The sequence below is a fragment of the Mustela lutreola genome, chromosome 16 (assembly GCF_030435805.1).
Source record: "Mustela lutreola isolate mMusLut2 chromosome 16, mMusLut2.pri, whole genome shotgun sequence".
NCBI classification, from domain to species: Eukaryota; Metazoa; Chordata; class Mammalia; order Carnivora; family Mustelidae; genus Mustela; species Mustela lutreola.
This window is the reverse complement of record NC_081305.1, coordinates 385,788-400,689: the sequence shown is the minus strand read 5'-3', so window position 1 is coordinate 400,689 and position 14,902 is coordinate 385,788. Positions and strand designations below refer to the sequence as shown.

General features: G+C 61.5%; 1 protein-coding gene across 3 annotated transcripts; it reads left to right on the top strand.

The window, feature by feature from the left end:
* The first annotated feature begins 600 nt into the window (after positions 1-600).
* Positions 601-14,150, top strand: DPEP1 (dipeptidase 1). Of its 3 annotated transcripts, none has more exons than XM_059152833.1 (11): positions 608-1,165; positions 7,407-7,610; positions 11,498-11,630; positions 11,859-11,991; positions 12,120-12,270; positions 12,451-12,520; positions 12,836-13,012; positions 13,107-13,191; positions 13,279-13,354; positions 13,564-13,699; positions 13,773-14,150. In XM_059152833.1, the coding sequence occupies exons 2-11, from the start codon at positions 7,507-7,509 to the stop codon at positions 13,938-13,940; spliced, it is 1,233 nt and encodes a 410-aa protein (XP_059008816.1). In that variant the 5' UTR covers positions 608-1,165; positions 7,407-7,506; the 3' UTR covers positions 13,941-14,150. The 3 variants fall into 3 exon arrangements, with proteins under 3 accessions (XP_059008818.1, XP_059008816.1, XP_059008817.1); XM_059152834.1 differs by lacking the exon at positions 608-1,165 and adding an exon at positions 1,374-1,546; XM_059152835.1 differs by lacking the exon at positions 12,836-13,012 and having other exon boundaries at positions 601-1,165.
* The last annotated feature ends 752 nt before the right edge of the window (positions 14,151-14,902 follow it).

Here is a 14,902-nt window from a genome sequence, read left to right as displayed (position 1 = left end):
CTCTGTCGCTGTCTGCTGGGCAGCCCTGCCCTCACCCTGGATCTCTCGCTCTGCTGGAGTGTCCTCCTCACTCCCTGAGCTCTGAGAGGGAGAGAGGCCCCTCTCAGCCATGTCCCTCCAGGTCCGGTGTGAGCCACAGCTCTGGGACTGGTGACTGAGGCCCAGGAGAGTCCCACAGCCAGGGAGGAGGCTATGCCCCCACTGTGTCTCCTCCGAGGCTGCTGCCCCAGCCGGCTGTCCCTCACCCTGTGGGATCAGGACAGCTTGCTGCATGCCTGGAGAGAGTGCTCCCCATGGTATGTGCCCCCAGCCCCGTGGTGAAGCCATCCCACAGCTAGCCCGGTTCCCCACAGATCTTCCTGATTTCGAAAGTCCCCACGGCTCTGCCAGAGGACATTCCGATCCATGATTGCTTTCAGTCCTCTAATAGCTGGAATGTGGGGGAAATCACCCGCCTCCCATGAGATGCATAGAAACCAGGGCCCGAGCCTCTGGGCCGGGCTAGCGCCAACCCCATTCCTGTAACCGAGACAGGACATGGCTAGCTAAGCCTGGGCACAGAAGGTCCTTCTCGACCCCAGGGTGTGAGGGCAGTGGGCAGGGCCTAGAAGACCGGGAGAGAGTGTCTGGGTGGGCATCCCTGGTCCTTGGGGGACAGGCTGCCCGGGGCCCGGTGAGCCCTCCGTGAGCCCCCAGCCCCCAGGCCCCTCATCCCTGGCTCTCAGTTCCTCGGTTCTGATGTTAGTAGACTACCTGAGAGCACCCCACATTCCTGTCTGGGATGCTTTCTTATGGCTGCCAGCCTACCCTGGGGGCCTGAGGCCCAGCCTGCAGGACAGGGGAACACCAGGTCCTAGGGGACAGCCAAATGCACAAGGCTGACTGTGGGCTGGTGTGTATGCGTGTCTGCGGAAACCACAACCAGCTGACATGTGTAAGACATTAAGCCCCCGGGTCCTGCTCTCCGAGGCTGTGATGCATTGCAGAGGCCCCCGGAGGACTTGTTTTTAAAGAGGTGGCTTTTTATGCGAGAGGGAAGCTGACTGGAGAACTCTGGGGTGGGGCGAACTTGAGAGAAACAGAAACCAACCCCCCCCCCCCCCAGTCCTCACACGAGCTGGGAGCAGCGGCCCAGAGGCAGACGGCACATGACATCCTGCTCATGGTGAGTCTTGGGGAGCCTGGGAACTGGGCCTGGGGCCAGGGCACTCAGGGTAGGAGGCCTGTCTCCTCCCACCCCCTGGAGAGCCACCTGACGAGGCTGCATTCATTAGTGGGCACCAGCTGTATGCCCAGGGAGGCTCTGAGCTTGACCAGGGCAGAGGCAGACAGGTTCAGGCATAGCCAACAAAGGAGCGTGTTGTCAGTGAGGGGAAAGAAAGGGCCCAGCAGGCTGGGTTCTGGGATTCTTGGGTGATAGATGGCAGGCAGAGAGGTAAGGAGGTCACTTCTGTGGACGCCTGAGGGCTGCAGTCGGTGAAGCGTCGACTCTTGATTTCGGCTCAGGTCGTGATCACAGGGTCCCGGGACTGAGCCCTGCATCCAGGTCTGTGCTCAGCGGGGGTCGGCTTGAGGGTTCTGTCTCCCTTCCCCTCCGCCCCTCTCCCTGCTCTGTCTCTCTCTCAAAAAAAAAAAAAAAAAAGGTCACTTCTGGGTTTGGGGAGGTGGTGAGACACAGCCAGAGCCCTGCCTTCTCGGCTGACCTTGTAGGAGCCTCTTGGGGGAAGTCCTGGGGTGGGGGTGTCGGGGACCCCCTGCTGTGTGGACAGGGGTGTCAGGAGGCTCAGAGCAGTGGAGGGAGACAGCAGGGTTCCGCGGTCTCCCCAGGGGGTAGAGGACAAGGTGGGACCAGGAGGGCTGTGGAGAAGCCACTGGCCTGAAGACAACCGTCGGGGGCGACAGAGGTATCATCTCTGCGGATACTGGGGGGCAGAGGTCAGTGTGGTGGCCTCCTGGCTAGGCCTGGAAGGTTGAGGGGCTTAAGGACACTCTAGGGCCAAGGTACCCTGGGAGAAAGACTGGAGCCAGCCCTGCGCCCTGGATCCCCCCAGGGACGCCCTGCCGCGCCCCTGCTCCATCCTCCCCGCAAGGGCGTGGGACGTCCGAGCTTTCCTGTCTGTGATGTCCATGGGCACATGTGCGCGTGCGTGGTGGGCCCCAGGCGGGCGTGTCGTCAGGTGTGAACGTGTGCAGGTGCCAGACGTCTGGATGTGGACGTGGGTGCTGTCTGTGGGGGTGTGGGCACGTTTGCGGGCGCATCTCCATCATGTGTCGCTCTGTCCAGGGCACGCGTGGGGGCGCACGTGGTGGGAGAGGCTTTCTTGGGTCCCCCGCGAGGAGGCAGTGTTGGTGGAATTCAACTGATAATTCCTGGTCCTCGGCTTCTGGGAGGGGCCAAGGACCGAGGCCTCTGGTGGCCCCCTGGCTGCGCGTGCGGCAGGTTTGCACAGAGGTCCTGCCGGCCGGTGGGGCGCGCCCCGGCCGCTGTCCCTGCGCGTGTTGTTTCCCCATGGCTCTGGCTGAGACTTGGTGGTACTGTTCTGTTTCCATGTGTTTATTTTCACTGTGTTTCTTTCTTTTTTTTTTTTTTTTTTTAAAGATTTTATTTATTTATTTGACAGAGAGAGATCACAAGTAGGCAGAGAGGCAGGCAGAGAGAGAGGAAGGGAAGCAGGCCCCCCTGCCGAGCAGGGAGCCCGATGTGGGACTCGATCCCAGGACCCTGAGATCATGACCTGAGCCGAAGGCAGCGGCTTAACCCACTGAGCCACCCAGGCGCCCCACTGTGTTTCTTCTGCTTACCGCAAGTGCTGCTGACTTCTCAATAATAACACTTTTCCCGTTATTTAAATAAAAAGTGAGACAATCGCAAGCGCACTGCTGAGCACTCCCCGGAAAGCCGGGCTGGAGGCAAGGATTGGGTGGAGGCTGTTTGCATGGGACATGGCCGTGGGGCCACGAGGAGGGGAGGGTCTGAAAGAGCCTCTTCGGGGGCCTCACCACTACTCCCAGGGACCAGCTGGGAAGAGCACTGGCCTGGCTTCAATCCCTGGTGGAGGGCCACCGATGGCAGACCCATGTTGTCTGAAACCAAGATGTGAGGCGGGCCCAGGAGGCCTCTCCTGGTTGGAGGAAGCAACCATGGAGCACAGAGGAGGCGGCAGCCGGGAGTGGGAGGCAGAGCCGCTCTCCGTGAAGTTTGGATTAGTCACGCCCATTTCGCAGACAGGAAGACCGACGTCACTGGTGACAGTGAAGTGGCCGGTGTGTCAGTTCTCTCCTGCTGCATAACACGTGGTCCTACCGCGTAGCAGCGGGTGCACACCATCACGTTCACGCCCTCCTTTCTGTGGGCCGGGGCTGCATCAGGGCCTGCGGGGCCGGCGGGTCTCTGGCCCCTGGGCTGGGCCTCAGCCGGAAGCCTTGGAAGTGGTGCTGAGATCACCAGAAAGCTTGTGTCTGTCTGTCTGCCGGGGCCGCACTGGGGCTGTTGGCAAGAACACAGCCAGGCCAGGTGTCCGGAGGACGGAGCCAGGCAGGAGCACAGAAGTCACGCCTGCCACCTTCTGTCAGCCAGGAGGCTCGAGGCAGTCACCTCTCCACGGACCACTCAGCGTTGCACCGTGAGGGTAGCCCGTGGGCGGGGAGGCTCTGCGGCAGCCGTCTCCGGGAAGTGCGACCTGCCACGGCGTGGGGTCCCAAGCCAGGACTGTCTCGTTGTGAAGCACGGGCTCTGGGCTCTTCGCAAAAGAGGCCTCCCCCTCCTCATCTCCCTCCTCATAGTGAATCCTTAAAAATGAATAGCCGGGGCCAGGCCATCCCCTGGCTCTCTCCCTGGACCGCTGCTGCATGGGGTTGTGGAGGATGGATGCCACGCAGCCCCCGCAGCCAGGGGAGACGCTGGAAGGGGCAGTGAATGCCATGAGAAGCCCCCCAACTTCCTCACCTGCCTCCTCCAGGGGCTAATGGAAGCGCAGACCCCTGTTCTTGTGTATTTGGGTAAGAAGAAGAGAATCCAAAAGAGTTCACATCAGAGAGAGAGAGTGGTCAAGCAGAGGGGCAGAGGCAGAGGGAAAGGGAGAAGCAGGCTCCCCGCCAAGCAGGGAGCCCAGGGTGGGCCTCGATGCCAGGACCCCGGGGTTGAGACCTGACCTGAAGGCGGATGCTTCACAGACTGAGCCCCCGAAGCGCCCAGCACTGACCAGTTATGAGGAGAACATAAAGACACGTGCATTCAAGGACTCAGACACTTACTTCCCACATACCCACTGCTAAGGAACGATTTAAGGACCAGCTCTAACAAAATAAGAACATAAACCAAAAAGAGAGCTAGGCACATAGTGGAGACATTAAGCGGAAACCAGATCCAAAGTAAGGGGCCACGAGACGAAGCCCGGCACTTGGGAGACGGACAATGCGACAATAGCAGCAGGAGGACAGGGAGGAGGAGCAGAGACTCCAGGGGCGCGACGAAGCCGTCCGGAGCAAACGGGCTTACGTGGGAGCTCAGAGCGCCTTGGCCCACGGGGCGTGGTTCTGGGAGGCTCCCAGGTTAGCGCTTCCAACAGGACTCAGTGACTTCTGCTCTGCAGAGAGACCGAGGCTGAGGAGACCCAGCAGCCTGACCCCAAGCCCACTCAGCCTCGCTGCCTCGTCCCCCACAAGTTATGAGCCAGACAAAGAAGTGATGGGAAACGGGACCCTCAGTGTGGGCCTAAGCCTCCGCCCGGACAGCTCGGAGCCGGATCACCCTCGGTGTGACGCTCTGAACCGTCATGACGTCTGACCAAGGTCACATGGGGCCTCCCACGTGTGGCTGACCCCAGTGGCCTGGAGTCCTCTCCTCTGAGTGGCACCCTACTACTACTCAGGAGCAGGGGGTGTGGTCCCGTGCACAGCTCGACTCCTGGAGATGCTGCCCTGTGTCCTGGGCAGCCGGTGTTAGGGCACAGAGTGGGCCTCCCAGAGGCGCGTGCCGGTGGAGCTGTGTTGGAGTTGGGCACAGAAGGGGAGGTCAGAATACTGGCCCTGTCTTCACTTGAAAGTTTATCTTTTATTCATGTATTTTTTTGCACAAATGTTTGATTTTTAGAAATACTGCACTGATGTACTATTCACTTTGAGGCCTGAAGTATCGGTGGGCCCCTCCACTGTGGAGTTTGACCTGAAGCCAGTGCTTGCCTCTTCTCGCACCCCACCGGGCTCCCTGAGTACCGGGGAGAAGCAGGGAGCCGGCTCCAGAGACCCGAACCCTGCGAGTGCAAACAGGAAGTCCAGGCACAATGAGCAAAGCTGCACGTAAAGTCAGGGCCATGGAGCCCGTCACTCAGGTGAATTCTGAATTTGAAAAACAGAAGGTCAAAACCAAGGGTCAGGAGGGTTTCAAAAGGACGGACACCGGGGCCATCTGGGGATGGATGAAGGGAAGGAGACCTCGAGGACCTACAAGACCGTGTACGAACAAGGGGCAGACCCGAGCATCACGGTCGCAGTGCCGGATGGCGGACCCCGGAGGGTCAGGCTCGCTACCCGTGTGAACGCACGAGGGTGTCACCGTGCCTGGGGAACAGCCCAAGAAAGTAAGACAAGTGAGACATAGATTCAAATAAATATCTACCAAGAGAAGAGAAAGTAAGGAACTTCCTGAGTGTGAGTGATATGGAATTGAAATAACCTGAAAATTACGGCAAAAGCAAAAACCCGCGGAGGGGCCAGGGCAGGACAGGAAAGAGCAGACCGGCTGGAACACATTTAGAGCGAGCTCAGATGAGGCTAAGAAATACGATCCCATCATGTGCTCTTGGGATCCAACTCAGGAAGGAGAAGAAAAGTTAGAAATAAAGAGACGTGAAGATAGGGTAAGCACACGTTACTAAAGGCAGAGAACGGATTCCAGGAGAGGTTCTCAGAGAAGGGGGCTCTCCGTGGGGAAGGCCGGCCCGCAGCCACCAGCAGACCAAAGTCCGCCCATGAAGGGGCATCCAGGTCTCAAAGAGACGTGTCATGGAGGTCAGAGGTAAGGATCACCGGAGTCTGCAGCAGGCCACCTCGGAGGGCAAGCAGGTGCATGTGTCTCCTCCACAGGGACTCCTGGTTCCATCTGGCCCTGGGCTTCCTGGCAGCACCCTCCCCACCCCCTACCGTGGTCTGCTCAGAGCCCAGGGCCCAGAGTGTGGGCCTGGACTCTGCTCCTCACCCATCAAGGCAGGTCTTCTCTGGTCAGGACTGGGTGAGGCTCAAACCCCCTGGCCAGGTTCAGGGGAGACCCGGGGGTCCTGGCAGAGAAAGTGGTTAATGGGGACTGGGTCCAGGGGCACCAGGACATCCCTGCACCCCAGGGTCGTGGCTCCTCCCTGGGCTTGGGAGTGGTGGGTGGAGGAACAGGGGGTGGAGTGGAGAAAGGCTGCTACCCTCAGCTCGGCCCCTGGGGGGCTTCCCACCACCGCCTCAACAGGGAGAAATGGGCAGAGGCCCAGGCACAGACACTCCGCTCATGGTGGCAGCCAGGGCTGGGACGCGACCTCCTCTCTCAGGCGAGCAGCAGGGCCCGTCCTTGGAGGTGGGGCGAGCAGAGGGTGTGCTCCCCAGGGAAGGTCTGCTTGAGGCTCCAACGCTGTCCAGGGCAGAGGCCTCAGGGACCTTGGTGAGTGTGCAGGGTCCATGTGCCCCTACCACCTGAGAGGGCCCTATAGGCCCGGAGCAGACTGGGGTCTCTCTCCCTCACCCATACCTCTCACCAGCCTTGCTGGCCTGGCTCGCTCCCAGCCCTGCTGCACCCCAGAGCCCTGGATGCTGGCCTAGGCCTGGGACCAACCCTCTGGTCTCAGCAGGGACTGGGCTCTGGGAGCCCCGAGTGGGCAGCAGGGCTGAGAAACGCTGACACCCCAGATTTCTGACCCAAGCCCCCACGGTTTGCCTGTCAGCTGGAAGCCTGCATCCAGGCAGTGGGTGGCGGGGACATCTGTGTGCTGCAGGCCCCCGGCCCTAGGGTGTGTGTGTGGTGGGAGCCTCCCCGGGGTGGGGACCAGGCGCCACCCTTTGTGTTCATGCTCTCGTAAGGGCAGACACCGGTTGCATCACGAGGGCAACTCTGACCGGTGTCCCAGTTCTTTGCAGATGTCAGTCGCAGGTTGCGGTGAGAGTGAGGACACCGTTAACACTCATTGACTCTCCCAAGTCTGCCCTTTCACCCAGCCTTGGGTGCTCCCCTGGGTCATTGGCCTGTGACAATGCCTGGGCTGGGCTGCCAGTGACACCCAGCACCCAGGAGCCAGGACTCTCCCTCGGCCCAGCCCACCCCCTTCCCAGGAAAGTGCTGGTTACTGATTGAACGCGGGAGCCTGGCGCGGACGGCTCCTGGCCGGGATCGCCCGACCGAAGACCTCTGCTTCCTCTTCTGCACACAGAGCAGCGCCTTGCAGAGCAGCCGGGCTCTGTGGTGCCCCCAGCAGCAAGGTTTGGACGGACGCCCCACAGCGTGGCGGGCAGGACCCTGCGGACGGCAGCATGCAGACGGTCTGGTGGCTCTGGCCCCTCGTGGCCCTCTGCTCCGGAGACCAGTTCCGGGGTGAGGCTGAGAAGATCATGCGGGCCACACCTGTCATCGACGGGTAAGCCACCACTCGTGTGACAGAGCTGGGGATGGGGCTGGGGGGCCAGCGGCTCTTACGCCGCTAACTCGAGGACAGCCGTTCTCTGCTGCGACTCGGGGTCTCCGTCCACGGCGTGCCCCTTCCCCTTTGCTGGTCTCAGCTTCTTCTGGGGTCTCTTAGGGCCCCTCAGAGAGTCAGCAGGAATGGAGCAGGTCCAAGACCTCAGGCCCTCAGCAGCTCCTGGGGTCCCCGACATCCCGCCCCCTGCACCCTAGGGGCCAGATCCCAGCTCGGAGTGGGTGTTGGGTGCGGAGGGCTGGAGGTGCTGGGGCCTGGCCCCAGGTGTGCCTCCAACGAGCCGCAGAGCCCAAGGAGCCATATCTCCTCTTGGGGCCTCCGCGTCTTCACCTGAAGCTGCGGGAAGAGTGGCATCTACCACAGGCCCCTGGGAGGCCTTTCCTGGGCCTCTTGGCCACCCTCTGAGCCTCTCCTGCATGCCCCTGGAGGAGACTGCATCACGCTCCAGGACCACTCATTCCTGCTGACCCCTTTCCAGCCCCCATGTCCACCTCCACCAGGTCACCAGTGAGACTCTGACTGTCGTGGCTTCCACCAACTGAGATCTGCTCTCAGTGCTGTGGCCAGAGGGAGTCTGGGAGACATGAGTTCCAGTCCTGTCCTTCTGGCTCAAAGTCCCCACCCGCCATGGCTCCCACTGAGCTCAGAGTATGGCCCGAGTCCTCCACTGGCCTCCGAGCCCCCTCCCTGCCACCCTTGGCCATCCCCATGCCCCTGGATGCTCCAGGCAGGCTCCCCCGTCCCTGCTTGTCCTCACACCCATGCTGCCACCCCCATCTCCTCCCGGGATTGCTGACCTGTGTGCAGTGCCAGCTGGGCGCGCACCCCAGCCTTCCCACCCTGGCTGCCCTTCCTGTCGCCAGTCCCCGCAGACCCACAGAGAGCCGCCTCCCTTCCCTCCGTGCCCCGTCCGTAGAGCGACGGGCGGCGCACTGGCACACCCTTGGCAGGGGCATGTTAGGACTGCTCCCATGTGTCTCTGGCACCCAGTAAGTGATCAGTGAATGTTACAGTCATTGTTAGATTTTGGCAGATGCTCTGGGCTTTGTCGGTCACAAAACTCTGCAAGTAAAAAAGAGAAAATGGGCTGTGTCCTTCTAAGGGAGCCCCAGGGAGCTGTGGCAGCCCTAGAGAAGGGAGGGGCCGCCAGAGACTAGTGTGCACCCCTCTGCCCTTGCTTTCTCCCCTGTGTCTCCTTCCTGGCCCCAGGGTCCCCTCACATGTGCTCCGTGGGGGATGAAGCATGGAGAAGTGTGTGCAGGAGCTGCTGCCCTGGGCTCCCACCCTGGATGGAGCCCCTGCTGTCTGGTAGGAGGCTAACAGTATGAGACTGGGAAGGTGCTCTGCTCCTTCATTCTGAGGGGCTGGAGGAGGGTAGCTGGGCACAGAGAGGGAGGTCTGAGCACAGGGGGTGGGGGTCCAGAGGCCTGTATGGGGGGCATAATATGGATCAAAGAGCCTAGACAGCCAGGAATATGCAGGGAACTGGGATTCGGGGATCTAGGATTGTCCAAAGAGCTAGCAAGTTAAGACTAGAATGATAGGACCAAAACCAATACTAGCAGATAGGTTAGGGTTAGCTACCTGCATTACTTGTGCAGGTGAGAGACCCAAGGAAGTGGTTTCAGCAAGAGAAATCTAGAGGCAGTCTTGGCATGGTGTTCCGTAATGGAACATGGTGGCCATCATTCCCGTAGTCGCCTCGTGGTGCAAAGCCGCTGCACCAGCTCCAGCCTTTACATCTGCATTCTGGCCAGCAGGAATGAGGAAGGACACATAAAGGGCAAACAGTGAGCAACAGCTGTCTGTCAACCAGAGCTTTTGGAAGCTGCCAAAGGGTGGAACTTAGTCACATGGCCACACCCGGTTATTAAGCGGCAGGAAAGTATCTTTATTTCAAATGGCCATGTTCCCTGCTAAAAATAGGGGGTTTGGGGGACACCTGGGTGGGTCAGTCGATGAAGTGTCTGCCTTTGGCTCAGATCATGATCCCAGGGTTCTGGGATCGAGTCCTGCAGTCGGACTCCTAGCTCAGCAGAGACCCTCCTGCTGCCCCTGCTGTGCTCTCTTTCTCTGACAAGGAAGTACTCTTTTAAAAGAAATAGGAGGTGCTCTTACCAAGGAAAAGGTGGAGAATGGATAACAAGCCACCAGCAGTCTCCTACAATACCTAGCTGTCCTTTAAGTGCTTGGAACTGTCACCTCCCCCCTTCGAGCAGGGATCGCATCCTCAGATCACCACTGGGGACACCGCCCCTGCCACACAGATAAGGAGGGTGGGTCCAGCAGGCTCCGTGGAGCAGCGGTGCTGACCGCAGGGCGAAGGTGGCCTCTGTTCCCCACCCTGGGCTCCAGTGAAAGTGCCCCTCCCTCCTGGAGGGTTCCTGGCCGGTGGCTGGAGGGTGTAAAGTCCTGTCCAGGGGCCCTGCCCAGCCCTGCCCCAGGCAGCACCCAGTGGCATCCGGGCTCTGGCGTTCACCTTCCCATCCACCTCTCGGTGCCCAGAAGCGTCCTGACCACCAGCTCACACCCTGCACATCGGAATGCATTAGTGGTGGGAGCCCCCCAGGAGAGTAGGGGCGGCTGGCCTGCGAGGCCCAGGTCCTAGCAGTTACTCATCTACCTCGGGCTTCCCCACAGGTGTCCCGCAGTCCAGGCTTGGCCAATTCAAGCGCAGGTTCCGACGGCGCAGGGCTGAGCTGGGCCTGAGACTCTGCGTTTCCCATCAGTTCCCTGGCCCACCCTCTTCCACATGTGGAGCTTAGGGGGACCTGGCGGCCCAGAGGTCTTTTGCCCTTCAGGCTGCAACTTGTTCCTGGGTCCAGGAAGCAATCTGCTCCCTCCCCCGCAGTGGATTCTGCCTTTGCAGCCCCAACCAGCTGCTGATGTTCCAACCCACTCCCCCTCCCCTCTCTCCCTCCCAAGCTCTCACCCCTACTGGCTCCTGGGAAAACTCAGAGGGGCCTCAGTCCTTGTGGAGCATATCAGGATGTGCTTGGTCCCATGTCCCAGTGCCCTGCTCCTGCTGCCCCAGGAGTAAGGGGTGGGGGTGCCAGGCCCCCAGAGGCAAGCCACATCCACATCCCCACCCCTCCCAACAAGGAGAGGATTTCATCTTTTTTTTTTTTTTTTTTAAATATTTTATTTATTTGTGGGCGCCTGGGTGGCTCAGTGGGTTAAAGCCTCTGCCTTCGGCTCAGGTCATGATCCCAGAGTCCTGGGATGGAGCCCTGCATCGGGCTCTCTGCTCAGCGGGGAGCCTGCTTCCCCTCCTCTCTGCCTGCCTCTCTGCCTGCTTGTGATCTCTGTCAAATAAATAAAAATCTTTGAAAAAAAAAAAAAAGAATATTTTATTTATTTGACACAGAGAGAGCAATCACAAGTAGGCAGACAGGCAGGGAGGGGGAAGCAGGCTTCTTGCCAAGCAGAGAGCCCGATGCGGGGCTCGATCTCAGGACCCTGGGATCATGAGCTGAGCCGGAGGCAGAGGCTTAACACACTGAGCCACCCAGGCGCCCCCAAGGATTTCATCTCTAACTTGGGAAGACAGTCAGGGTCAGGGTCTCGCACCCAGCTACCCAGGGTCAGCCAGCCCTGTCTGAACCCCTGCCCCTGCTGCCACGGCTGCTTCTCCCTCTTCCATGGGGATGATCCTCGGAGGGAAGACCCCCCCCCAGAGGCGCTCTCAGCTCCCAGTCCCCTGCTGGAGCTCCCGGGAGCAGCTACCCTGCAGGTTTAGCTAAGGAGCCCGGTACCACCCCTGTGGCTGGCTCCAGTCTGTGTGGCCATCCTGCCTGCCTCCCACCCTCTCTTCTGGCCTCCCCCAGGCACAACGACCTTCCATGGCAGCTGCTAACCATGTTCAACAACCAGCTCCAGGAGAAGGCGGCCGACCTGACAAGCCTCGCCCAGACCCACACCAACATCCCCAAGCTCAGGGCTGGTTTTGTGGGGGCCCAGGTATGGCTCAGTTCAGCCCCGCACTGGCCTCTGCCCAGGTCCTGGCTAAGGGGCTAGCCCTCACTTGCGGGGCTATGCCTGGGAACCTTAGGGCCCTGAGCCTTCAGGGGGTCTCCGAGCCACACAGGCCAGGGGAGGGCTTCCAAGACAGGAGGGAATTGGGACGGCGTGCATTTGGGCGAGGGGCCCAGAACCTCAGTGCCCCGCCCCTCTCCCCTGGGCCCCCAGTTCTGGTCTGCATACACCCCCTGCGACACCCAGAACAAGGACGCCGTGAGGAGGATCCTGGAGCAGATTGACGTCATCCACCGCATGTGCAGGATGTACCCCGAGACCTTCGTGTGTGTCACCAACAGCACAGGTGGGTGCCGGTGCAGCCCGCCCCCTGGAGCCCCTGCTCCTCTCCACCCCAGCCCGGTGCCGCTCAGGGGTGCCCTCTTTGGAAGCCCCGGGACACCCTGGGCTGCCCCCAGCTGGCTATCCTCACAGGCATCCGGCAGGCCTTCCAGGAGGGGAGGGTAGCCAGTCTCATCGGCGTGGAGGGTGGCCACTCCATTGACAGCAGCCTGGGCGTCCTGCGGGCTCTCTACCACCTGGGCATGCGCTACCTGACCCTCACCCACAGCTGCAACACGCCCTGGTAAGGGCCCCCAGGAATGGCCTGCACCGTGCGGGAGGGTCCTGGGCCCGGGGTCCAACACGAGCCCTCCCCTCCTCCTGTACCTAACCTGTCCTGGGGTGGGGATCGGGCGGTGTCTGGGACATGGGCAGACCAGGATGACCACTCTGCCCCTGGGACACCTGCTGTCCCCTTTCCCAGGGCTGACAACTGGCTCGTGGACACCGGAGAGGATCAGGCCCAGAGCCAAGGCCTGTCAGAGTTTGGCCAGGTGAGGGGGGCATTCGGCAGGGACCACAGTCCCCTTAGAGAAGTGACCCAGCAGACAGGGTCTCGTGTCTCGGGCCCTCGGCTTACAATCAGCTGGAGCTGGCAGGGGTTGTCCCCGGGTGGGCACATGCCGGAACCTGCAGGTCACCCCCCGTCCCCGAAGAGTTCACAAGCACCTGGCCCAGCCCGGTAACCTGCCCAATCCCACGCCCAATGCCCAGACTTGTCAGGGGAGCTGCGGCGAGCCCCAGAGGGCCACGCAAACACCAGTGTGCTCAGTGCAGCCTTGCTGGCCTCCGTGGCCGTGTCCATGCAGAGCGTGGTGAGGGAAATGAACCGACTGGGCGTCATCATCGACCTGGCCCACGTGTCCGTGGCCACCATGAAGGCTGCCCTGCGTCTGTCCAAGGCTCCCATCATCTTCAGCCACTCCTCAGCCTACAGCCTGTGCAGACACCGGCGCAATGTGCCGGATGACGTGCTCCAGCTGGTGGTGAGGGACTGCGGGCCAGGGCGCGGGGGTCTGGCCTGCTCCCGCGGCTGCGGCGCCCCTCCCGCACCCACCGCAGTCCCCTTCTTCTGAGCAGAACCAGACAGGCAGCCTGGTGATGGTGAACTTCTACAACGACTACGTCTCCTGCCAACAGCAGGCCACCCTGTCCCAGGTAGCAGGTAGGTGGACGTGAGCGGCCACAGCAGTGGGGGGGGGGGCGGTCGAGGGCGGCTGCTGGGACCCACACCCACTGCCTTCTTTGGCAGACCATCTGGACCACATCAAGAAGGTGGCCGGAGCCGGAGCCGTGGGCTTTGGTGGAGACTATGACGGTGTTTCCAGGTAAGGGGCAAGGCCGGGGTCCTGAAGAGGAGCCAGGAGGGTCAGCCCCCACCCCCAACATGTCATGAGGGGCTGAAGCTAGAAAGTGACTGCGGAGAAGCCGGGCATGTCTCCCTCTCAAGGCGTGGGAAGCTCTGATCTGTGGGGGGTGGCGGGTCAAGGCCCTGACCCTGGAATGCAGAGCCTGGTTCTCTCTGTCCTCACCTCAGGCTCCCCTCGGGGCTTGAGGACGTGTCCAAGTACCCAGACCTGGTGGCCGAGCTGCTCAGGAGGCGGTGGACAGAGGCAGAGGTCAGGGGCGCGCTGGCCAACAACCTGCTCAGGGTCTTTGAGGCCGTGGAACAGGTGAGGACGGTCACTGCTGAGTCAGCCTTCCGTGCAGGCATGAAGGCCTGCAGCCCCCCATGTCTTTCCCCAGGTGAGCGACCACGCGGGAACCCCTGAGGAGGTGCCCATCCCCCTGGGCGAGCTGCAGGGTTCCTGCAGGACGACATACGGCTACTCAGAGGCTCCCAGCTTCCACCCTCCGCCGGGGGCCCTGCTGGCGTCCCTCAGCACCATCCTCCTTGGCCGGGGTCTTCTGTGATACCCTGGGGTCTGGACCTCAGGGGCTCCTACAGCTCTGGGGAGACCGTGGCCACCGGAGCAGGGAGATGCCAGGGAGCCGCCCCCCACGCACAAAGCCTGGCCTCTCCAGAGCACGTACCTGGGAGGGCGGAGAGCTGTGGGCAGGCCTGACCCAGACACGCCACAGGCAACACGACCATCAATAAAGGCAAAGACCCTTCTGAGTCAAGAGGGTGTGTGTCCTCAGCACCCCGGCCCTGGAGGGGGTCTCCTGGGCACCCAAGGGCAAATTCTGTAAAAATGGTCCCAGGCTGGACCTCCAGACACAGCAGCACCTGGGTCCTGGGAGAGCCGGGTCAGAAAGGGCACAGCCTGGGCACAGCCTGGGCACGGCCTCCATCTCTGAAAACACCATGGAGGCCGCAGTTGCCCCTCCCCCGCACACCCCAAACCACGATGCACACACGTGTGCCCACCCTTATGCCACCTGTGTGCCCACAGCTCACCCCTCGGCCCTGCTCCCCTGTTTTAGGCTGGAGCCTCTACGAACACTGCGCCTGGACAGGTACAGGCTTTACTACCGCAGGAGGAGCCCCCTGCCCAGGTGCTCTGCGCTCTGAGGTGCCCACACATCAGTGGACAGCTGTGCAGCTGCCACCTGAGCCTGGCTGCCCTTGGCCTGTGAGGGTCCCAGCCTCTCACTCCCAGGCAGGTCTGCTGTGCCCAGAGGGACGCTGGTGAGGATGTGTGGATCACTTTGGAGGGATTTAATGTTAGATCATTTCTGTCCCGAGTTGGCCAGGTCCCGCCCACAGCCCCCCATTCCGCCACAGGGGCTTTTCTGGCAGAGGCCGTGGGAAGGGCCCCTCCGGTGGGCTGCAGGAGTGGAACGGCGAATCCTGCCACGTGCACCACCCCGTAACCACCCCAGAGAGGCCACAGCTGCCGGTGCCACCCAGAGCCTGGCCTGGCCCCAGGGGG

What these genes read in the sequence shown, in the direction of transcription:
- DPEP1 (XM_059152833.1), top strand. Translation starts at nt 7,507, where the DNA reads ATGCAGACGGTCTGGTGGCTCTGGCCCCTCGTGGCCCTCTGCTCCGGA. An exon ending in GCCTGTCAGAGTTTGGCCAG is followed by an intron (nt 12,521 to 12,835) that starts GTGAGGGGGGCA and finishes GTGTCCATGCAG; the next exon opens with AGCGTGGTGAGGGAAATGAA. An exon ending in GACTATGACGGTGTTTCCAG is followed by an intron (nt 13,355 to 13,563) that starts GTAAGGGGCAAG and finishes TCCTCACCTCAG; the next exon opens with GCTCCCCTCGGGGCTTGAGG.